The 25817-nt window shown below is 38.9% G+C and overlaps 1 protein-coding gene across 2 annotated transcripts in view; it reads right to left on the bottom strand.

Annotated features, from left to right (window-relative positions):
- The window catches only part of SUMO1 (small ubiquitin like modifier 1), a 42864-nt gene extending 19822 nt beyond the window's left edge, over positions 1–23042 (bottom strand). The window contains exon 1 of one of the 2 annotated variants that reach the window (XM_074191633.1): positions 22894–23042. In XM_074191633.1, coding sequence (XP_074047734.1) covers positions 22894–22905 — 12 coding nt within the window. In that variant the 5' untranslated portion in view covers positions 22906–23042. Of the gene's footprint in view, positions 1–22181; positions 22658–22893 lie in introns of those variants that run through there. The other variant, XM_074191631.1, reaches the window with a different exon arrangement.
- Between the last annotated feature and the right edge of the window lie 2775 nt (positions 23043–25817).

Genomic DNA, 25817 nt, shown 5'->3' with positions numbered 1-25817 from the left:
TTTCATTCCTTCAGCACTGAAAGATTTCAAAACTCTGATCAGTACAGTAACCAATTATGAATTAACAAGACATGTAAACATGCTTATTCTCTCTCAACAGAGAAGATCCAAAGTGCACAATGAGGCATACAATTTCAAATTGAGCCATTGTGGTCTTTTTTTTTTTGGCTTATCTGTACTAAGTTGTTATTATAGACTAGGGGAGAGGGAATGGGCACCTGGAAAGTGATAGTGATATAAACGCATCAATAAAATCAACAAAATAATTTTCTTTTTAATTTCTCTAAAAAAAAATGTTTTGCCCTAATTGTTTCCAAAAGGTCCTAGAATGAGAGTTAAAGGACTAATTATAGCATGAACAAATTATAACCTCTCTGGGTCTCAGTTACATTATCTATAAAATTAAAGGACTGTACTAAGTCATCTTTAAGGTCTTTTCTAACTCCTTAAAAAGAATGCAGGCAAGTCTTTAAACAGGCATACTGACTTTCCAGTATGGTAATTCATGAACAGAAGCCTCCCCATGAAACAAGCAATACTCCAAGAACTGACAAACAGTTACTATTTTGCATCAGCAAAGGTAATATCCTAAGAACTCCCAAAGGAATGAAACATCTGCTTTAATAAGATCACTAAGAACTACATGAAATCATAGGTCTGATCAAAATTCTTTGAAAAATAGGTCAAAAAAATTTTCATTGTTAGAGGGATGTAAAAACAAAAGATAATTTATTTTAAAAGGATTAAAAAATTTTTCTCCCCCCTGCAAATTCTAGATAGGCAGGTTTTAAGTATCTATGTTCAGATTGCACCTGTCACCTTATACATTTTATATGCTTAATAAAAGTTTGAATTTGATGAAATGTCCATTGAATTGACATTAAACTGATTTATGATCTTTGTTGACTTTTAAAAAATTATTCTTTACTAAAATATCAAAACAGACATTTCCATATACAAAGTCATTTATAAAAAGAATTGTCTATCAAACTGTGATACACAATATATTATATACACAACTTGCTTTTCTTTTAAATTCATAATAAATTCCAAGTGTAACTTTGAATCTGTCCTGACTGCGCTTCTTTCTGCCTTCACTCTATTTTCTTCTATGTGTTTGTTTTTTAAAAATGCTTCAATGATATGCTTTCTTTTTTCTCTACTTTATTGATCCTACTCCAACGGAGGTAGAGACTGGAGAGAAGAAACCCTTTTACAAACAAGTACAACCAAGCAAAGCAAATTTCTACATTAGTCATGTCCAATAATAATAATAAGTCTCATTTTGCATTGTCTATCACTTTTGTTAGGAAATGAATAGCACACTTTATCAAAGTTTGTCTGTTACTGCTGTATATTTGTTTTCCCAGATCTCACTCCACTCTGCATAAGCTCATACAAGCCTTCCCAGATTTAGCTGAAAATGGTCCTTTCATCATTCCTTCCAACACAATAATATTCTATTACATCCTTATAATGTCAGCCATTTCCCAGTTGATGGGTATTCCCTTAGTTTCCTGTTCATTAACAAAAGTAGCTATTAGTACAAGTAAGGATAACCTCACTTCTTCCCTTCCTTCATGAACTCTTAATTGTAAGAAATGATAAATTCCACTACAATAAAGTATCCCTTTATCCACCTTTCTTCCTTGACTGTTGTCCATTATAGTCAAAGAAGACCATGATATCACTTGCTTGATGAAATGACATATACATTATACTGATTAAAGTGAGGGGAAGGTTGTGCAAAGATATCTGTCTCATTGCCTATTCCAGAACTGTCTACACCCTGTGATCTGTGAGTACAGGAAACAGGACTATTGGTGATGGTCTAGATATAGTGGAAGATCTTGTCCATTTAGATGTGGTCCCTCCCACGTAATCAAGGCACCACAGCATTGCAATAATGCTGGGTAGAGAGACAATCTGGTATTTCAGGCAACAAATTAGCATCTCCAGAGGAACTATATCAAGTCAAAGTTTACCAGGCTCCTGAAAGACTCAAAAGTGCAGCCATTCAATTTTTTTAACATTGCCACAGTATGGGTGGTATCTGCTTGACTATGCTTATCTATTAAAAGGACTTTTCCCCCCTCATTTTTTAATTATGGTATGAGGGATGATGGTTAGTCTGGCAACACTAAAGAAAAAAAGACCAAAAGTCCACAGAAAAGTACAGAAGATGACAATTTTGAAAATAACAAGTTGAGAAATTAACTTTTTTTTAAGCAAGTGGTATAACTACCCTTTCAAATACAATTCTCTTTTTGTATTCTACTTTGTATATAAGAATGACCATTTTAAAGTTTGGAACATATGTGGAATTAGGTTTTTATATTTAAAATAAAACCAATACAAAACTTCAACCATCTGGAACCTTTAGGGGGAATAAGCCATTTTGCATAAGTGACTTTCCTACAGAACTTTGGAACTACACCCAAGGGGCAACAAAAATGAGCATACCCTTTGATCCAGCAATACCACTACTAGGTCTATACCCTGAAGAGATGATGAAAAAGGGTAAAAACATCACTTGTATAAAAATATTCATAGCAGCCCTGTTTGTGGTGGCAAAGAATTGGAAATCAAGTAAATGTCCTTCAATTGGGGAATGGCTTAGCAAAGTGTGGCATATGTATGTTATGGAATATTACTGTTCTATTAGAAACCAGGAGGGATGGGAATTCAAGGAAGCCTGGAGGGATTTGCATGAACTGCTGCTGAGTGAGATGAGCAAAACCAAAAAAACACTGTACACCTTAACAGCAACATGGGGGTGATGACCAACCTTGATGGACTTGCTCGTTCCATCAGTGCAACAATCAGGAACAATTTTCAGCTTTGTACAATGGAGAATACTATCTGTATCCAGATAAAGAGGAATACTATTGGCATCCAGATAAAGAGGTGTGGAGTTTGAACAAAGTTCAAGGACTATTACCTTTTTTTTTAGGTTTTTGCAAGGCAAACGGGGTTAAGTGGCTTGCCCAAGGCCACACAGCTAGGTAATTATTAAGTGTCTGAGACCGGATTTGAACCCAGGTACTCCTGACTCCAGGGCTGGTGCTTTATCCACTGTGCCACCTAGCCTATTACCTTTAATTTAGAAAAAAAAAACAGGTATCTTATTGTCTGATCTTGTTATCTCTTATACTTTCTATTTCTTCTTTAAGGATATGATTTCTCTCTCATCACACTCAATTTGGATCAATGTACAACATGGAAACAAATTAAAGACTGACAGCTTGCTTTCTGGGGGGGGAGGGAAGTTAAGATTGGGGGGCAAATTGTAAAACTCAAAATCTTTAATAAAAGAGATAAAAAATAAGTGACTTTCCTAGACAATTACAGATTATGCATTTTACAAAACAAACTTATTTTAACAACTTAATTTTTGAAATTGAATTTTATTTTGGATGGAAATTCTTATAAAATGCATTACAAAATACATATTTCCTTGCATTCTTCAATAGTACTAACCATACTTTTTTCCCCCTTTAGTTCTGATTCTTCTTGTATAATATGACTAACATGAAAATATGTTAAATAGGTCTGTCCACGTAAAGCTTGGAGCAGATTACTCACAATTATGGGGAGAAGGGAGAGAGGTAGAAAAATATGGAACTCAAAAGCTTACCAAAAGATGAATATTGACAACTAGCTGTGTATAAATAACGGTCAAAAGTAAAGCTTAAACAAAGAATACTAACCATAATTAATAATTTGGGATTATGATTAAGAATACCAATTATATATTATGTTTATTATTGGGTCAGTAGTGTCCTACCCCATTTGGAGTTTTTGTGGCAAAAATACATAAGTGGTTTACCATTTCCTTCTCTAGATCATTTTTTAGATGAGAAAACTAAGGTTAAACAGGGACTAGATGATTTGCCCAGTGTCACATAATTACTACATGTCTAAGGCCAAATTTAAATTCAAAAAGAGAATCTTCCTGATTCTGGGCTCAGACTATTCAGTATCCCACCTAGCATTACTCTATCATCATATGGTGTTTTTTAAGATAGCGATGCCTTTGGAACTTGTAAGTATTTTCCTAGTAAATGAATCCAAATTTCTGGGGGGGGGGGGGGGGTTAGGTCTTTTTTTTAAGAACCAAAGATTTTATTTATTTTGAGTTTTACAATTTTCCTCCAATCTCACTTCCCTCCCCCCACCCCACCCCCACAGAAGGCGATTTGCCAATCTTTACATTGTTTCCATAGAATACATTGATCCAAATTGAATGTGATAAGAGAGAAATCATATCCTTAAGGAAGAAACATAAAGTATAAGAGATAATTGTTATGCTTTTTGCTTTTTTATACTTTTTCTCTGCCCTTCCTTGCTATTGGCAGCAAATTCTCACCTCTCTTATTTGCTATGAGTTTTTTAGTTTAAATGATCTGAGTTCTGGTCAAAAAAGTTCAACAAGGGCAGCTAGGTGGCGCAGTGGATAGAGCACCAGCCCTGGAGTCAGGAGGACCTGAGTTCAAATCCAGTCTCAGACACTTAGTAATTGCCTAGCTGTATGACCTTGAGCAAGTCACTTAATCCCATTGCCTTAAATAGTTTTTAAAAAAAAGTTCAACAAGGGGTAAGGTAGGTCAATTATAGAAGATGAACTTCATGACATAGATTTTGACTGTTCAAAATATATTCTATCAACTGATGTGTGCCACTTTCTTAATACTAGTTCTTTTATTCCTGTCTTACAACATAAAAGTCTCCTCACTGGGGGAAAACCATACTAGATTCTAAGCATTTGCCTCCTGAAATCACTACTTCAAGCCTGGTCCAGTTCCCCAAGCTGCACTTTATTTTTCTCCTCCAGAACCTCAGAATGTCACACCTGAGCTCCCTGCTTCCTTGCCACTACCTTGTTGCTTATCTATGACCCTGGCTAATTCTCCTCCCAAGGTTCACATAGAAATTAAAGACAGATGTCTGACTCTGCCACTCTTCCCAATCAGCAACAGGATACCCACAAATTCCCAAGTGTTTTTTACTGGTTACAAAACAAGGAAGCAGGAATTTAAAGAAGAAAAAAGGGGCAGCTAGGTGGCGTAGTGGATAAAGCACCGGCCCTGGAGTTAGGAGTACCTGGGTTCAAATCTGGTCTGACACTTAATAATTACCTAGCTGTGTGGCCTTGGGCAAGCCACTTAACCCCATTTGCCTTGCAAAAACCTAAAAAAATAAAGAAAGAAAGAAAGAAAGAAAGAAAGAAAGAAAGAAAGAAAGAAAGAAAGAAAGAAAGAAAGAATATTAAAGTTACAAAAATTCTTAAGTCTTCCTCCAAACTCTCATCTTTTATGCTGTTATTCAGTCACATCTGACTCTTTGTGACCCTGTGGACCATACCATTCAAGTTGTTTTCTGGGCAAAGAATACACTGTAGTAGACATTTCTTTTTTGAGGGAAGTAAGGCAAACAGAGTTTTCTTACCCAGGGTCATATAGCTGGAAAATATTCAAGGCCCAGTTAGAACTCAGGACTTTCTGACTCTAGTCCCAGGCCTCTATCCTAATCTTCACTGAAATGTAAATAAACTAGTTCCAGTCCCTTAGGCTCCTGAGAAGTCAGTGTTTGCTCCTGAGAAGTCAGTGTTTGCTCTATGAAAAGAGGTTCAGAGGGGTTTTTGGTTTAACTGTAGGTAGCTTCATCATTTTTCTGGGAATGAGACAACTCATCTGGCATCAAATGCAAGTTCAGGCTCCCCAGGAGATATGATCACCATTTTTACTCAGTCCAGAACTTTGACATAAATCCCCAACACTTCTATCATCCCCACATAAGTTCAAGATCCCTTTTGGTTTAGCAGCCAAGGAAGCTGACCCTACTGTTCCACACTATCTCTGTTTAGTCATTCAATTCAATTTGACTCAATGAGTCTTTTAAGTGCTTCTGTTGGGCCAAGCACTGTGCAATGGGACACCTAGGATACAAAGGACAGAAATTTATTGTTCTCTGCCAAAAAGGAGTTTACATTAATGGCAGTAGGAAACTATAAGTACACAGAAAATATAATAAAAAAATACAAATAAAAACAAAGTCATTTCCAAGGAGAGGAGTACACTAGCAACTAAGGAGGATTATGAGAGGCTTCCAAGATGGGAGGTGACATGAGTTGAGTTTTAACAGGAATAATTACTCAAGATTGTCAGACACTCAGTTCAAAAGCACAAAGGGAGTGTGGGACCTCAATAAGTCCATCTCACTAGAAGTACATGTGCAGGAAAGTAATATACAATCAAGCAGAAAAGGCCAGCTAAAGTCAGGCCTCTGAAGTCACTGGAGCTCAATAAGCAAGAGCACCACAGGCTCTAACTTGGTTTGGAGTATCTCTTTGGCAGCTGAGTGGAAGCCAGTGTGAATGGAGTAGAGAGAGAGATCCAACCTGAGGAGGTCAAAGAAGAGGCGTAAGGCCTCAAGGGCAGTGACCGCCTGAGCAAAAAGAAGGGCATAGATCCAAGAAATGTTGCAAAAATAGAACTGAGAGAACACTTCAAACAACTGACCAGAAATGAAATGTTGGAGAGTGAAAAGTAAGGAGGATTCCAAGTAGGCAAACTAAGGTGACTGAAAGAAGGGTGGTCCCAGGGGCGGCTAGGTGGCGCAGTGGATAAGAGTACTGGCCCTGGAGTCAGGAGTACCTGAATTCAAATCTGGCCTCAGACACTTAATAATTACCTAGCTGTGTGCCCTTGGGCAAGCCACTAGACCCCATTGCCTTGCAAAAAAAAACCTAAAAAAAACCCAAAGTAACCTCAGACAATACGAAATACCTGGGAGTATACCTGTCAATACAGACTCAGAAATTTTATGAAAACAATTACAAAACACTTCTCACACAAATAAAATCAGACTTAAATAACTGGGCAAATATCCACTGCTCATGGGTAAGCCACTTAACCCCACTGCCTAGCAAAAAAACCTAAAAAGAAGGGTGGTCCTGGATAAAAACAAGGGAAGTTAGGTAGAAAGATAAGGAATACTATTCTGGGGATGCCTATGCAAGCACTTCATAGGCAGTTAAGTGAGGCAGGCCTGAAAGGCAAGAGAGGAAGAGACTAAGGATAACTATGAAAGGCAAAAAGACAAGTCAAGTAGCACTCTGGGACCAGACATGAGCTTAGTGTAGGTTAAGAGACCTTGGAGAGCTCAGAGACTAGAGGAGCCAGTTGGGGGCAAGACACAAGTGCTAGGAGGAGGCCAGATAGTGAATGGGACCTGCTCTGGAAGAGAGGACCCAAATTCAAATCCGACCTCAGATACTTACTAGCTGTGTGATCCTGGGCAACTCACTTCACCCTGATTGCCCCATCTCTCAAAAAAAAGAAAGAAAAAAAAAAGACATGAGTGAAGGGTTGAGACAGGCAAATAAATTAGCAAGTTTTCAAAACATATCTGTCTGATGGTAACTTCTATATATTACTCACTAAAACATTTGTTAGTCTGAAATTTTTCTATCCTTTCCAAGTGTCCATATTCACTCTAAAATGTCTAAAAACAAGGAGGAGGCAAGTTCTTCATAGGCTATTGCTATTTTGTCCTTTACAAAAAATGCTGAAATACAAACTAAAATATTTAGCAGATGATATAAAAACTTTGTTTTAAATAAAAAAGTTATTATTAACAAACTTCAGTCATTTTAGAGGTCACCATTATCACTATGAAAGTTCCATCACTGAAAAGACAATGTAAGCAATTATATAGCACTGTCAATTAGACAATTTGGCAATAACAATAAAGCTACTTTACACTATAGTGACATATAGTAGACATAACCCTTATCTATTGATTTTTAAAATATCTTTTTCTTTTTTTTAATTTTTTAAATTTTTTTTATTATTTAAGGCAATGGGGTTAAGTGACTTACCTAAGGTCACATGGCTAGGTAATTATTAAGTATTTGAGGTTGGATTTGAACTCAGGTCCTCCTGACTCCAGGGCCAGTGCTCTATCCACTGTGCTACCTAGCTGCCCCTCTGATGATTACAAACAAAACATAACAAAACATATCCTTAACAGTTCTCAAAGTGTCTCCTATGCAAAAGTTAAGATACTACAAACTTCCATGGAAAACATAAATCAGAGATGACTTTGTTCAATGAACCTCTGCTTTTACTAGCAAGTAAAGCAGGAAAACAAGGAAATGTATGTTCATCGAAGGCATTCATCACTCTGGTGGCAGCAGAGTGCAATAGAAAAGTAAGAATGAGGAACAGCAGAGATGGGAGAGAGCAGCAATACTACTAGCTCCTCCCCACCATGCAACTCATCCAAATAGACCTAGAAAATACACCAGATCAAACCATGATGAGGAAATCCAAGTCAGGGAGTCACTGTTCTAGAGGTAGTCTACACAGATACCCCCAAGCAAGGTCTATAAACTCTGAATACTAACTCTGGCTTGGAGAACACCAGGCAGAAGACTCCAGCACAAGGGAGATCCAGACTAAAAAATAAGTTCCAGACCCATTGCAGGACATCAGGACAGTAACAGGAGCCGTCTGGCAATTCTGTCATCCTCTACCCAGTGGGTTATTTATTTTTATTTATTTCCCATCTCTCCTCTTCCTCATTCTTACTTTTTTTCTATTGCACTCTGCTGCCACCAGAGTGATGAATGCCTTTAATGCGCACGCACGTGCACACACATTAAGCTGAGGAGGCAACTGCAGCCAAAAGTAAAGGAGAGAGTATACACAGAAAAGAGCAAGCTCAGAAACAAAGAGAAACCATGTGGCCTGGACTCCAAGAGCAGGGCAGGGTCTCAATTCCAACTTTGAGGAATATGAAGCCTGCAGAAGAATAACCAAGAATTTAAAAGCAAACTTATAGTTCTGTCACACTGAACAGGTAGTTTCACAACTGATGATAAGCCAGGTTTGAGTCTAGTAGTCAGACCTAAGCTCAAGTAAGGAATTTTCTAACCCTTGAGATTCGGAAATGACCCAACATTCATTATCCCAAGAAAGCCACAAAAGGTCAAGCTCAGACCTTCTTTCCAAAAACTGTCCTAATTGTTAGGGCAAAGTCAGGAAGCAAACTGGAAGAATGAAGAAATAAAAAAAAAATCCCATCATAAAAAAGTTACTATGATGAGAGAAGCTCAGGTCAGAAAACCCAGTAGAAGAAGAGAACCCCCCCCCCAAAAAAAACCATCTCTAAACAACGCCTCCAAGGATAATAAAAAGGGCACCAATTCAACTACAATTTCTGGAGGAAATGAGATTTTTTTGTTTTGTTTTGTTTTTGTCAAGCAATTAGGATTAAGTAAATTGCTCAGGGTCACAAAACTAATTAAAGTCAATCTGAGGCCAATTTGAATTCAGGTCTTCCTGACTCCAGGACCAAAGATAACTAGTTGCCCCCTCAAAGATAAGTCTAATGTTTCTTTCTTTGAAGCAATCAGGGTGAAGTTACTTGCCCAAGGTCACACAGCTAAGTGCCTGAGGTCAAATTTGAACTCAGGTCTTTCTGACTAAGGCAGATGTACCATTCACTGTGCCACCTACTTGCCCTTGAGAGGAGTTTTTAAAAATACCTAAAAGTGTTTTTATAATGGAAATGAGAATGCTAGAGGAGAAAATCATTAAAGAAATGAGAACTATGGAAGACAGATTTGGAAAGGAAATTAATAAGCTAGCCCAAGAGGTATAAAACCTTATCCAAGCACAAATACACCCTGAAAATTAGAATGGATCACATAGAAACCAATGACTCCACAAAACAATTAAAAAAACACACACACACACACACACAGAGGGGCAGCTAGATGGCACAGTGGATAGAGCACCTGCCCTGGAGTCAGGCATACCTGAGTTCAAATCTAGTCTCAGACACCTAGCTGTGTGACTGTGGGTAAGTCACTTAACCCCATTGCCTGAAAAACTACAAAAATAAAAAATAAAAAAACACTGAAAAAGTAGATTAAAATATGAGGAAAGGGTAAATGAATTTTCTTTTGCCCATGGGTCAAATGTATTTCATTTGTTTTTGTATATTAAAAACATAAAAACCAATTTTGGCTCACCAGATATAGGCTAAAAAAAAAAAAGACCCTGGGGATTTGGACCCCAGGCCACAGCTGAGCTTTGATGTATCTTATATAGTTCCTATGTTTGTCTTGGCAGGTGGAGCCCTAAGTATTTTATATTGTCTCTATATATTTTAAATGGAATTTCTCTATCTCTTGCTGCTGGATTTTGTTGGTAATATATAGAAATGCTGATGATTTTGTGAGGCTATTTTATACTCTACAAGTTTGTTGAAATGGTTAATTATTTCCACTAGTTTTTAGTTGATGCCCTATGATTCCCTTGGCATATCATGGTGATAATTTTGTTTCCTCATTTCCTATTCTAATCTCTTCAGTTTCTTTTTCTTCTTATTGAAAAAAGCAAACCTGAAAACAGATCAAGGAGAAAAAAAATTAAAGAATCATTGAAGCACCTGAAAGTTTTTTGGGTTTTTCAAGGGTCATGGGGTTTTAAATGACTTGCCCAATAACACAGCTTTGAACTCAGGTCCTCTTGAATCCAGGGCTGCTGCTCCATCCACTGCACCACCAAGCTGCCCCTACCTGAAAGTTATGACTAAAAAAAGAATCTAGACATCCTATTTCAATAAAAAAGAAAACTAAACAGATCTCTTAGAACCAGAGGGCAAACAGTAGAAATAGAATCCACCAGTTGCCTTCTGAAAGAAACCCCAAAACGAAAACTCTCAGAAACATCATATCCAAAATCCAGACCTTCCAAGGCAAAGAAAAAAATACTGTAAGTAGCCAGAAAAAAAAGAATTCGAGTATCAAGAAGTCACAATAAGGATCAAATGTAATTTTAGCAGCCTCTACTATAAGAGAAGAAAGCTTAGAATATATTGCAGAAGGTAAAAGATAGTTACGTTTATAGTTAAAAATAAATTGCTCAGAAAAAGTATTATATATAAAATCAGACAGGGGAAAAAAATGAACCTTTAATGAAACAGAAGACTCCCTAGCACTTAGGATGCAAAAACCAGAGCTGTGAGTAGAAAGAGAAATAGATTTCATTAAACAAGGAAATGAATGGGAAAAGGGAGAAGAGGGAATTAGAGTTTAGATTAAGGAAGAGATTCACTGTTAGCAAAATAAATTAGGGATATAACATAACACATTTCTGGCTATTTTTGAGGTGGGAAAGAATGGAAATCTGAGATGGCCACTATGGAGAACAGCTAAATATGGAGTAAGGGTGAGGAGGTTGGTGTGTGTGTGTGTGTGTGTGTGTTTTGAAATATACTAAAAGAACTGATGAAAAGGATGGTTTCAGAGAAACTTAGAAAGATATGTATGAACTGATGGTGTCTGAAATGAACAGAACCAGATACAAAGAAGACAAGACAATATGGTAAAAAGGAACAATTAAGGACTCTAATCAGTAAAGACAACCACAGTTTCAGAGAACTAACATGCTACCAACTGTCTGACAAAGAGATGAAGGACTCAGTAGTGCAGAATGAGACATGAATTTTTGGACATTTCTATCTAATGCATAAATTTGTTTTGCTTTACTATACATCTGTTTATAACTTAATATGTAAGGGGTTTTTTAGTTTTTCTTCCATTGGTCAAAGGGGGAGAAGAGGGAAGAGAAGGGCAAACTCTGCTATTTAAAAAAATATCAGGGGATATGCAAAGGCAATTTACAGATGAGGAGATCAATTCATAGCCATATGAAAAAATGCTCTAAATCATTAATTATTAGAGCAATGCAAATTAAAGCTTCTCTAAGGTACCACCTCATACCTCTCAGATTGGCCAATATGAGCTGAAAGGATAATAATTGCTGGAAGGGTTGTGGGAAATCTGGGACATTATCACACTGTTGGTGGAGCTGTGAACTCATCCAACCCTTCTGGAGAGCTATTTGGAACTACACCCAAAGGGCAACAAAAATGTGCATACCCTTTGACCCAGCAATACCACTACTGGGTCTATATCCTGAAGAGATGAAGAAAAAGGATAAAAACATTACTTGTACAAAAATATTTATAGCAGCCCTGTTTGTGGTGGCAAGGAATTGAAAATCAAGTAAATGTCCTTCAATTGGGGAATGGCTTAGCAAACTGTGGTATATGTATGTCATGGAACACTTGTTCTATTAGAAACCAGGAGGGAATAGGAATTCAGAGAAGCCTGGAGGGATTTGCATGAACTGATGCTGAGTGAGATGAGCAGAACCAGAAACACTGTATACCCTAAAAGCAACATAGGAGTGATGATCAACCTTGAAGGACTTACTCATTCCATCAGTGCAACAATTGGGAGCAATTTTGGACTGTCTGCAAAGGAGAGTGCCATCTGTATCCAGTCAAGGAGCTGTGGAGTTTGAACAAAGTTCAAGGACTATTCCCTTTAATTTAGGAAAAAACAGGTATCTTATTGTCTGATCTGGTTACCTCTTAGAATTCTTGTCTCTTCTCTAAAGATATGATTTCTCTCTCATAACACCCAATTTGGATCAAGGAACAACATGGAAACAAAGTAAAGACTGACAGATTGCTTTCCGTGGGGGAGGAGGGAGTAAGATTGGGGGGAAAATTGTAAATGGAAAATATTAAATGTTTCAAATAATATCTTTAATAAAAATTTAAAAAAAAATAAAAATATCAGGGGAGCAGCTAAGTGATGCAGTGAATAGAGCACCAGCCCAGGAGTCAGGAGCCACTTGACCCTATTGCCTTGCACAGAAAATATATCTATATATCTATATATATATATATATCTATATATATATCTATATCTATATATATCTATATATATCTATATATATCTATATATATATATATATATATATATATATATATATATATATATATATATATATATATCAGGGCCTTAGTATAGTTGGTTCTACTATTTTATATTCTTGGGCTTAACCTCTCTAGCTTTAGTTTCCTCATCTATACCCTGAGCAGGCCGGACAGTATATCATATCTCCTGAGGATTAATGTCAATCTATACTTTCTCCTGCTTAAAGGTCAAATAGAAGAATTTTCCTAAAGATAGTGAAGCTCCTTTGGATGCTACATTTGGTAAATGACACTGTGTTCCAGAACATTAAGATCTTCTCTATGAGAATTATATAGGATCATAAGCTGAAATTCACAACCAAACAACAACAAATCATCTAATAAAATTGATTGGATAAAAAAAGCATTCACTGTACAGACTATATATGTCAGCAATGCTTTGAATTAGCAAGAGGAGGGGGAACCAGGAGGTATGTTGGGATAGCTAGGTGGCACAATGGATATAACTCTGACTGGATCAGGAAAACCTCCAGTCTGGCCTCAAACATTTACTAGCTGTGTGACTTAGACAAGTCATTTCATCTGTACTGAGTTCAGTTTGCTCATCTGTAAAATGGGAATAATAATAATAATAGCACCTCCCTCACAGGGTTGTTGTGAGGATTAAATAAGATAATAGTTGTGAAGCCCATCATAAAGTGTAAGGGGCTATCGAAATGCTATCATTATTATTATTATTATTTGACAGACACTTTAATAAGCAAGTACATTGAAGGGGGGAGGGTCATGAATCTGGGGAACTGAACTTTGAACAATCCAAAATTCAAAATCCCCAAGTCAATCTAACAAAATCCATTTTTTAATGTCAAAATTCTCCAGGAAATTTTATACAAATCATGGGCCACCAAATCTCTAAGGAAGTAAAATCTCCCATGACCCCAAAAAGCAAAAGAATGATACATAATGCATACCTATGACATGCACACAACAAATGCTATAAAAGAGTATCTAGGACAGGGCAAGTCACTTAACCCCATAGTCCCACAAAAACCAAAATAAACAAAACAAACAAAAATATCTAGGAAATGTACCATCAGAAAAAGTGAGAACAATCATTAGTGGACAGTTTGAAGTCAGTACACAGCCCCCCAGAATTCTAAAAGCCCTATAGAAATTCCTCCAGTGCACTGCATAGATTCTCTATGGAAGGTTTCTAGGAAGAGACTGAGGAACACAGATCTAAAGCTAAAATAAACACCTAAGAGGAAACCATCTAATCCAACCCTGTCACTTGATAGAAAGAGATATTCAGACTCAGAGATTTTAAATGATTTGCCCAAGGTCACAAGGAGCAAGTTACAGGAGTTAAATTTTTCAATCCAGGTCTGCTCAATGTAGAACCAGTAGTCATTCCACTATACCACACTTCCCCCCTCCTGACAGAGCAAGAATCACACTTTTTTTTTTTAGGTTTTTGCAAGGCAAATGGGGTTAAGTGGCTTGCCCAAGGACACACAGCTAGGTAATTATTAAGTGTCTGAGGCCGGATTTGAACTCAGGTACTCCTGACTCCAAGGCCAGTGCTTTATACACTTAGCCACCTAGCTGCCCCTGAATCACACAATTCTTAATCCTGAAGCATTATTTTCTATATATTTTTCACCAACTTCCCCTGGATCCACCTCACTGAAGTTATCTTACATCAAAATGTATGTTAACAGGGTTTGGAGTATCCTCTTGTCACATTCTTGTTGAAAAGTAGCCTGAAAGTAGTCTGAACATGGTGATCAGGTGATGCCTGGATTCAAATTCCACTTATGACACTTTCTAGCTATGTGATCAAAAGCAAATAATTTAACTTTGTTGAACCTTAATTGGCTCTTTTATTAAATGAGGATAAAAATGACTATAGTAATTTACTACACTTTGCAATAATGAGAAAAATAAACTTTAACTCATTACATAGGCAAAAGCTATCATTCCTATTTTATTTGCAAAGTGTGAGTGTGTGTGTGTGTGTATATATAGATATATATATACACACACACACATACACAAAGTATATCTTAACTTCTTCAACCTTTGCAGAATATTCTGGGACACAATCTTACATTAAGTTTTGTGGTGTTCTTTTTGCTTATGGTCATTATCATAAGCAATGTTATACAAGATGAGCCAATGTCCCAAGATATGCTGTTTTTATTGTCTTTAGACAAGGATAACCCTCCTTTCATTTAACTGCAACTTCATGTGTCTTCTGTTTTTTAATCACATGATATTCAATTAATACTAATATGATTCAGTTTTTTCAATGAAATATAAATTTACTGGTCATTATCAAAAGAGTAAACATTTACATTGCCCCTACCCCTTTGTCATCTACTCCATCAATATCACTGTGGAAGATGATGGGGGGTAGCATAAGACAGGGGGCCAAACATCTCCAAATAGTATTCTTTTTTCTCCCCTTTTGGCTTCATTAGCATTTTTTCTTAAACTTGATCTTTAGAAACAATCGACTGCTTTCATAACCACAGTCCCCAAAATGTGGTTAAACATTATATAACAATTCACAAAGCAGTCTAGTCCCTCACAGGCATTTAGTTCATTCATATAACCTTTGATGTTGTAGAATTCACTGAATTAAAAGTCAGAAGATCAGGATGCCAGGCCCAGCTCCATTTCTATCGTGTGTGTGTGTGTGTGTGTGTGTGTGTGTGTGTGTGTGTGTATCTGAACATTAGTTTCTTCATTCAGAAAATGACCTCCCCCCTCCCAAAAAATAAATGACAATTATAGTAGCTTGACTTTGGGCAAGGGCATTCTCTCCAGAGCCCCAGCAGCAAGATATAGATCAGAATGACTGGAAATGGTCAAAGTACAGGAACAATTTTCAGAAGAAATCGAAGCCATCTATAATCATATGAAAAAATGCTCTAAATCACTATGGATTAGAGAAATGCAAATTAAAACAACTCTGAGGCACCATTTCACAGCTATTGGATTGGCTAATAGGATAGAAAAGGAAATGGAAAATGTTGGAAGGGATGTTGAGAAAAGTGAGACACTGTTCCAACTGAACAAACTATCTGGAGAGCAATTTGCAACTAGGTCCAAAGGGCTATCAGATTGTATATACTCTTTGACCCAGCAATACCACTACTAGGTCTATATCCCAAAGAGATCAAAGAAAAGGGAAAAGGATCTATATGTATACAAATATTTATAGCACCTCTTTCTGTGGTGGCAAAGATTTTGAAATTGAGGAAAAGCCCATCAACTGAGGAATAGCTGAATAAGCTGTGGTATATAATCAAAATGGAATACTAAGAAATGATGAAGGGATGGTTAAAGTCTGGGAAATAAGTCTGGGAAGACTTACATGAACTGATGCAAAGGGAATAAACAAAATCAGGAAATCATTATACACAGTAACAATACTGTACAATGATTAACTATGAATGACTTAGTTATTCTCAGCAATACAAAAATTTAAGACAATTCCAAAGGGCTCATGAAAAAAATGCTATCCACCTAGAAATACTGATAGAGTCTGAATGAAGCTCAAACCATACTATTTTTTACTTTATTTTTTGATCTGCTTTCTTTTTTCTTTTCTTTTTTTTTTTGTTTAGGTTTTTCCAAGGCAAATGGGGTTAAGTGGCTTGCCCAAGGCCACAAAGCTAGGTAATTATTAAGTGTCTGAGACTAGATTGGAACCCAGGTACTCCTGACTCCAGGGCCGGTGCTTTATCCATTGTGCCACCTAGCCACCCAATCTGCTTTCTTTAACATGATTAATATGGAAATATGACTACATCAGATTGCTTGGTATCTCAATGGGAGAAGAGAAGGAAAAGAATTTAGAAGCCGTTTTTAAAAATGAGTATTAAAAATTATTTTTGCATGTAATTAGGGGGAAAATTTAATTATTAAAAAACCCACCACTTATTCAATCTCTTATCTCAAGAAACTTTTGACCCTTCCCTCTCAGAATCAGCTCTTAAGTCCTGTCAATTTTACTTCACACTCTCATGTCTGTCTCATTGTCTCCATCATCCCAGTCTAGGCTTCATTAACCACTTATCTAGATCAAAGGTTGGAAAATTATAGCTGAGTCCAGACAATGGACTCTATAGAGACATTTTTAAATATAATTAGAATTTATTCCAAAATGTAAAAATCATTCTTAGCTACCCCACCAGGCAAGGGATCCCTGACCTAGAGTATTACCAAGTATAACCTTACTCTCACTGTCAAATTAATCTTCCTTGAACACAAATCTGTTTATCTCACTCTTCTGTTCAAAACCCTTCAATGGCTTACTTCTGCCTGTTAGCTGACCATCTTCTTAATTTTACATTCAAGGGTCTCTGCCACCGAGTGTCAATCTTGCTTTACAATTTTATCTCACAGAACTCTACCCTATAGTCCAGTCCAACTATACTAAGTGATAATCCCTCCACAAATCCCTGCACATGCCTGGTTAGTTCCATGATCATGCTATTACACCCCAGGCCTTTCCATTTTCCCATTCCTACCCCTCCTCTAGCTAACCCTCTGACTCTACTAAATTCCTACTCCTCCTCTAAACTCGAATTAAACTGTCTTCCACCCAAGCAGTTAATTACTTTTCTATACAGTATTTTGTACCCCTCTTACTTGCACCTACATGGCAGTTATTTGTGTACATGTCATATTCCAGTAGTAGACTGATTCTATACTAGTAGCATTCAATGTTTGTTGACTGAATGAAAAAAACTCTGGTCTAGCCAAGAGACCCTGCTTTCTTTCCTTTAGTTGGTTTTCTCAGCTTCTAGTACTGTAAAACCGATTCAGTATCTGTTATACTAGTTATAGACAAAAGAAGTGCCCAAAGGCACCAACATTATTAGCACAAGTCACTTGGCAATCAAGTGGCAATGGATAGAGTGCTGCTGAGCTTGTAATCTCAAAGACTTGTAATCCTCCTGAGTTCAAACCAGGCTGGCTGACTGGGCAAGTCACTGAACTCTACCTCAGTTTTCTCATCTGTAAAATGATCTAGAGAAAGAAATGGCCATCTACTCCAGGAGCTTTGTCAAGAAAATGCTCAACTGGAGTCACAAAGAGTTGGACAAGACTGAACAACTGAACAACAACTTACCTCTTAAAATTAAATATTAAACCTAAGATTCTTCAAAGGTTGAAATACTTGGTAATAGAATGAAGTATCAGTAAGTGAATTAAAAAGTATTCATTAAAACCCCAGTGCTAAGTTCTGGAGATAGCAAGGCAAACAAGACAGTCCCTCCTATCAAGGAGCTCACAATCTAATGAGGGAGACAACTATGAAAACAACTATTGCAAAGAGATAAACTAAGAGATTATCAACAGAGGAAAGTTTCTATATAGTAGGATTTTAGCTGGGACTTGAAGGAAGCAAGGGAGACAAAGAGATGAGGAAGTTAAGAATTCCAGGCATAGGAGAGAATCAGTGAAAATGGGTGAGAATCAGTCTCATTTGACAAACAGCAAGGTCAGTGTCATTGGACTAGAGTTTGTGGAGGAGAGAAAGCAGAAGGAGACTGGAAAAGTAGAAGGGGACCAGGTCTTACAAGGCTCTTGAAAAACCAGACAGTTTTTTTTATTTGATCCTGGAGGTGATGGGGAGCCACTAGAGTTTATTGAATAGGGGCAGTGACATCTTTGGAAGATCAATGTGACAACTGAATGGAAGATATACTGGAATGGGAAGAGACTTGAGGCAGGGATGCCAATCAGAAGGCTAATGAAACAATCCTAATTTAATCAAATCATATATCTGAATTCTGACCCTACTCTCATTTCCTTGGAATTTCTTCCTTCAAAGCAGAGGGAATTAAGAAAATACTTTAAAATATCATAAAAATTCCTACTGAATTATGAAGTCTATACTTGATACTTCATTTCTTTGCGGGTACCCTCCCTATTTCATTGCTAGAAAAGGAGGTAATAAAGATAATAACTGACACAAAATAGCATTTTAACGTTTGCTAAGCACCTTACATGTTTTCATTTGAGCTGAAGTATCAATGTTGAATCTGGCAAAATACAAGATATTTAAACTCCTTCATGTCTTAGGTTTCCAATATGAACTATTTACCCTTCTCTTACATCAGTGATATAAAAATGACCTCTGTATTCAAGTTCCAAAATGCAATTAACTACTAGTTTAACTAGAGGTTTCTTCAGACATGCTTGTAATTACAATCTGCAGCTTCCAAGAGCAGCAACTCCTAAAGAATGCTTCATGAAGGAAAAAATGAAAAATTTTCCTTTCTCCAAATAAGTCCATATATAAGTAAAAATTTTGAGTTCAACAATACATTTTTTAAGTAATATTTTAACCACAATTCTGATATATTTGTCTTCTTATACATATGAAACATAACTGGTAAAGTTTTCATCACAAAATCAGTCCACACGCCCAAAGGGCAACAAAAATGTGCATACTCTTTGATCCAACAATACCACTACTGGATCTATACCCCTGAAGAGATGATGAAAAAGGGTAAAAACCTCACTTGTAGGATGTCTAGGTGGCGTAGTGGATAAAGCACTGGCCCTGGAGTCAGGAGTACCTGGGTTCAATTCCGGTCTCAGACACTTAATAATTACCTAGCTGTGTGGCCTTGGGCAAGCCACTTAACCTAACTCCATTTGCCTCGCAAAAACCTTAAAAAAAAAAAAAGAAAAAAAATCACTTGTATAAAAATATTCATAGCAGCCCTGTTTGTGGTGGCAAAGAATTGGAAATCAAAGTAAATGTCCTTCAACTGGGGACTGGCTTAGCAAACTGTGATATATTTATGTCATGGAACGCTATTGTTCTATTAGAAACCAGGAGGGAGGGGATTTCAGGGAAGCCTGGAGGGATTTGCCTAAACTGATGCAGAGTGCTATGAGCAGAACCAGAAAAACACTGTACACCCTAACAGCAACATGAGGGTGATGAGCAACCTTGATGGACTCGCTCACTCCATCAGTGCAACAATCAGGGACAATTTGGGGCTGTCTGCAATGGAGAATACCATCTGTATCCAAAGAAAGAATTGTGGAGTTTGAACAAAGACCAAGGACTATTACCTTTAATTTAGAAAAAAAAACTTATATCTTATTATGTAATCTGGTTATCTCTTATACTTTATTTTTCTCCTTTAAGGATATGATTTCTCTCTCATCACATTCAATTTGGATCAATGTATACCATGGAAAGAATGTAAAGATTGGCAAATTGCCTTCTGTGGGGGGTGGGGAGAGGAAAGTAAGATTAGGGGGAAAATTGTATAACTCAAAATAAATGAAATCTTAAAGAAAAGGAAAAAAAAGAAAAGAAATAGAAGAGCTTAGAGCTGGGGGAAAAAAATCAATTCACATACTCATTCCAACTTCAAGCTAGTGCTACTAAGATTAGTACCATAAACAAATAATAGACAGCTAATAAAGAATACTTAAGAGAATACTGCTATACCCTCAAAAAAAAGAATTATGTAATGTTTCTGCATCTTTTGTGGAGGAAAAAATTCATTTTTGGAAGGTACATTAATGAGATATATATATAGATATATAGATATATAGATATATGTACTACACGTATATATATATATATCTCATTAATGTACCTTCCAAAAATATATATATATGTGAATCCTGTAAAAATAGATTCAAATCAAAAGATATTTCACTCCAAAAGAAACAACTAGAAGTAAAATTCTTGTAAAACGAATTCTACCAGACATCTTTTTGTTGTAATGTCATTCTGTTACAATGAATACATTGCTAGAAATCAGAAATGCTGAAACAAAATAGTTGATGTTGGACCTCTTTGTAATCAAACAGAAGGAAAAAAAATCAATGGTCTGAATCTCTTAGGATGATAGGGGTACCCTACCCAAATCTTTCTTAGGATGCTTAGAAATATCCTTGAGGAAAAGAACCTTAGAAATAGCAAAGTCCAAAATGTACTTCTTTTACAGATAAAGATAGAAAAAATTCACTTCGGTGAAACAACTTCTAGATTATTTTGTATTGTTTTGCTTAAATGTAGGTCTTTCAGTTGCTTTTTGAGAGCTAGATTGTTGTAATGGAAAGACACAGGCTCTGGAGGGAAATAACCTCTATTCTGATCCCAGCACATTATTTTGGGACCTTTGGGCAAGTCTTTCAACTGCCCCATTTGTAAAATCAGGTTGGGGCTAGAATAGAAAAAGCATTAAGTTCTCACATAGTTCATGATCCTACATTTGAGTTAGGAGGATGACTTTTGGGGAAACACTGCTTAAAAAAATGTACAAAGCCATTAAAGTCATCATAGACTATGGCTCTTCCATCCCAGTGCCCCAGAAAGCATTTTTTTCCCAGTGATTACCTAGTGATTTGGATATTCCTAAATCCACAATAAATGAGTCTTAGTCCTGTTCCTTAACACCTTTCATTTTACCTCCAAAAGCAAATAATTTGTTCTGTGATGAGATAGTCCAATAAACCTCTTTAAAAATTTAACAGTTCTCATTTTAAAGGCAAAAATGTAAGAACTATTCCTTGATTTTGCTATTTACAATAAAAAATTGAGACGTCCCTAAAAAAGCTACTTTTGTAACAGGACAAAATGTAGCATTTTTTATCATATAATATGAAATTCTACAAATTGAAGGGCACTGTCATTGAAAAACTGGGGCTCCTGCTCTTGATTTTTTCCACCTTTTTTTTTTAAATCAGATCTTTCACATTTTAAGAAATGTTAACTATAGAAGATGATTCAAATTCTCCATTTAGAACGAGCAGCTTACTTCCTAGCTTTCTAAGGAATTATTCATATCTCATACCTCTTGGCTACTTTATGCTGGAGGAAGATAGTCAGTCATTTTTATTTCCTCAAATAATTCCTTTCTATTCTGAGGCTGCTGCAAGGTGATTGAGCAGACACAGAGGGCTGCACCTAGAATCACAACACCAGAATTGAAATGGGCCTGAGCACCTTCTCAGTCCTGTAATGGAGGACGAGTGACTTCATCCACCTGCCTTAGTTTCCTCATCTGTAAAATGAGGGAAAATAATGGCCCTTATCTCCCTGGGTTTCTTTTTTTTGAGGATCAAATATAAGATATCCGTCAATTCCCCGACATTCGGCAGAACTTAATGCTTGTTTGCTTCCTTATAGGTTTATTCGTCCCCCCCACCCTAAAAAAAAATACTTTTATATAAGAAATTTCCAACACGTTTCCCAAGGACTACTTAAACAACGAACAAAGGACGAACGAATTCTCTAACCGGTAAATGAATCAACAATCTGATGTGACGTCTTAGGATGATAATTCGGGTTCCAACTTGGGAATTAGCCTATTAATACGCCTAACCTAAACAGTGGCCGGCCTCGGACAACAAAAATGCGTCTCCGTTTGCTCAATTCCAGTGAGTTTCCCCGGCCAGGGCTGACAAACGAGCGGCCGGGGCTCGGGGCCGGAGTTCCCCTCCCGAGCCTGCGGCAGCGTGTGCGTGGAGGCCGGAGCGGGACACGCGCCGCGGGGCTTCCGTGGCCGCGCCAGCCGCCTCCTCTCCCCACCTGCCGCGGCGCGAGGGCCGGAGCCCCCGGGCGGCGGGCGGCGCCCCCACAAAGGGCCCGGCGCGGAGCGCCCTGCGCGGCCGTCCTTTTGTTTTCCTCCGGCTGGACGCGGGCCTCCGCCGAGATAAAGGGCCGCGGGGGGCGGGGGAGGCCCATCCACGGCGCCCCCCCACCCATCGGGGAAAAGGGGCCTCGAGAGAGGCGGGGCCCGGCCGCCCTGCCCCCACCCGCCGCGGCCCGCTGCTCTCCGTTATATAACCGGGGCCCGGGCGCCCGCCGCGACGGGGCCCGGCGCGGGGGGCCTCGCCGCCGGCCGGGCCGCGGCCACACGCGGGCGCCGCCCGCTCGCGGGGATCGGGGAGGCCCCGGCTCGGGGCCCCGGCGCCGGCCCGGCTCGCCCCGCGCCCGCCGCCCCCTCCCCGTCTCCCGCGCCCTCGGCTCCCCGCCCCCATCCCGGCCCCGGCGCGGCCGGCGAGCCGGGGGGGGGCCGCGGCCCCCGCGCCCACCTGGTCAGACATGGCGACGGCTGCTTCCCCCCGGGGGTCTCGGCGCGATCCCGGCCTCGGAACGACGAGAATCTCTCTCCCGGGCTCCGAACGCCGTCTCTCGCTCCCCCACAGCACAACACCGCGGCCGCAGGGACTTCCGCCGCGCCTGACGTCACTTCCGTTCCCCGCCCAGGGAAGGAGCGCAGAGCCGGAGGGGGGGCGGCGGGAGAGAGCGGGAGGGGGGGGGCGTCCCGACCCGACCCGACCCGACCCCGCCGGCCGAGGTCACCCCGGGCCTGGAGGCCGGGGCCGCCCGCGGGGGGCGGCGGATCCCGCACGGCGCCCGCGGCAGGGGAAGGGGCTCCCGAGGCGGCCCGGCGCGGGGCGCTACGTGCGGGGCGTGAGCGGGAGATGGGGGACAAAGAAAGGCGGCCGGGCCGCGGCCTGGGGGAGCCCCCCGGAGGCCCACCCCGGGGCTGCGGCCTTCCCCGCTGCCTGACCTTGACCGAGGGCCCCCGGGCCGCCCCATCGGGCAGGCCTCCACCACCCCCGTTCCGCCTGTGGGCAGCATTTTCCCTAACGGCTCACTTGCCCATCCTTGCCCTGATCCCCATCCAGCCCAGCTTATCAATGACATTCAATTGTGATGCCCAAACCGAACACAGTAGTCCCAAGGAGAGCCAAAGCATGTCCCGCTCCCCTTCCTGCAAAAGAAAAGGTCGGAAGGATTGGGTTGAAGCATCTCAAGACTTGCTTTTCAAAATAAGCATTAATTCCTTTATTAGGAGCTAGGATTATCTCTGTGTGGGTATTTTCTCTATTCAGGTCACAAATCCTTTTATTTTTTAATATTCCTACCCTATGCAAAAAAATTTTCAGCATTCATTCTTTTTTAAGATTTTTGAGTTCCTGTGCCCAAAGGGCAACAAAAAATGTGCATGCCTTTTGTCCCAGCAGTGCCACTACTGGGTCTATACCCTGAAGAGATGAAGAAAAAGGGTAAAAACATCACTTGTACAAAAATATTCATAGCAGCCCTGTTTGTGGTGGCATGTATGTCATGGGACACTATTGTTCTATTAGAAACCAGGAGGGATGGGAATTCAGGGAAGCCTGGAGGGATTTGCATGAACTGATGCTGAGCGAGATGAGCAGAACCAGAAAAAACACTGTACACCCTAACAGCAACATGGTGATGATCAACCTGATAGACTCGATCATTCCATCAGTGCAACAATCAGGGATAATTTGGGGGTATCTGTGATGGAGAATACCATGTAAATCCAAAGAAAGAATTGTGGAGTTTGAACAAAGACCAAGGACTATTACCTTTAATTTAGAAAAAAAAACTGGTATCTTATTGTCTGGTCTTGCTATCTCTTATACTTTATTTTTTTCCTATGATTTCTCTCTCATCACACTCAATTTGGATCAATATATACCATGGAAACAATGTAAAGATTGGCAAATTGCCTTCTGTGGGGGGTGGGGGGAGGGAAATAAGATTGGGGGGAAATTGTAAAACTCAAAATCTTTAAGAGAAAAAAAAAGATTTTTTGAGATCCACATTTTTCTTCCCCCTCCTGAGTAATCTCATATGTGTTATATATATGTAACTATGTTGAACATATTTCCATATTAGATATGTCATTAAAAGAAGAATCAGAACAAAAGGGGGAAATATGAGAGGAGAAAAAAACAAAGCATAGAACAAATTTTAAAAATGAAAAATAGTCTCTTTGGTTCATTTTCAGACTCTATAGTTCTTTCTCTGGATGTAGATGGCATTTTCCTTCACAAATCCTTAAAAATTGTCTTGGATTATTGTACTACTGAGAAGAACTAAGTCTATCATAGTTGATCTTTATACAATGTTACTGTTATGGTGTACAATGTTTCTAGTTTTGCTCACTTCCCTCAGCTTCAGTTCATGTAAGGTCACCTGTTCATGATTTCTTACAAAAGTCTTCCATAACATTCATATACCAAAATTTGTTCAGCCATTCCCAATTGATAGGTACCCTCAATTTCCAATTCTTTGACACCACAAAAAGGACTGCTATAAATATATTTTATGATCTCTTTGGGTTACAGACCTTGTAGTGGTATTGCTGGATCAAAGGGTATGCACAGTTTGGTTACCCTTTGGACATAGTTCCAAATCACTCTCCAGAATGGTTGGATCAGTTCACAATTCCACCAAGAGTGCCTTGGTATCCCAGTTTTCCCACATCCCCTCCTCCCTCCAACACTGGTCATTTTCCTCTTCTTTCATATTGGCCAATATGATAGGTGTGAAGTAGCACCTCAGGGTTGTTTTAATTTTCATTAATAATGATTTAGAGCATTTTTATAGGACCATAGACAGCTTAATTTCTTCATCTGAAAATTGCCTGTTCATATCCTTTGACCATTTGTCAAACTGGGAAATGACTTGTATAAATTTGCAGAACACAAATTCTTAAAGGATGATCTAAATTTCTCAAAAGCGAGGTAGGGCTTCAACTTGATAGAACCTGCCAGGGGCACTTAGGTGATTTAGTGAATAGATTCAGGGGATAGTACTGGCCTAGGGTCCAGAAGACTCAATTCAAATATGTTCTCAGATACTAGCAAAGAGACCTTTAAGCAAATCACTTATCCTTGTTTGCATCAGTTTGTTAGTATGTAAAATGAGTTGGAGAACAGGAAATGGCAACCCACTCCAGTATCTTTGTCAAGAAAACCCCCAATGGGGTCATGAAAAATTGGACAGGACAGAAATGACTGAACAACAAAAGAACCAGCCTGATACTCTGCTGGCATAGTTATTGAGAACCCAAAGTTACCATCTCCAGAAATTGGCATTTAGTGCAGATAGACTGGGATTGTTCAATACAAGGTTCACAAGGCATTGGGTTCAGTATGGGGATAGAAAACAATAATTTTAAAAAAATTTTAGT

Source organism: Macrotis lagotis, chromosome 6 (assembly GCF_037893015.1).
Source record: "Macrotis lagotis isolate mMagLag1 chromosome 6, bilby.v1.9.chrom.fasta, whole genome shotgun sequence".
In the NCBI taxonomy this organism is placed as follows: domain Eukaryota; kingdom Metazoa; phylum Chordata; class Mammalia; order Peramelemorphia; family Peramelidae; genus Macrotis; species Macrotis lagotis.
The sequence above is the reverse complement of the archived record's forward strand: the minus strand, read 5'-3'. Positions and strand labels throughout refer to the sequence as shown.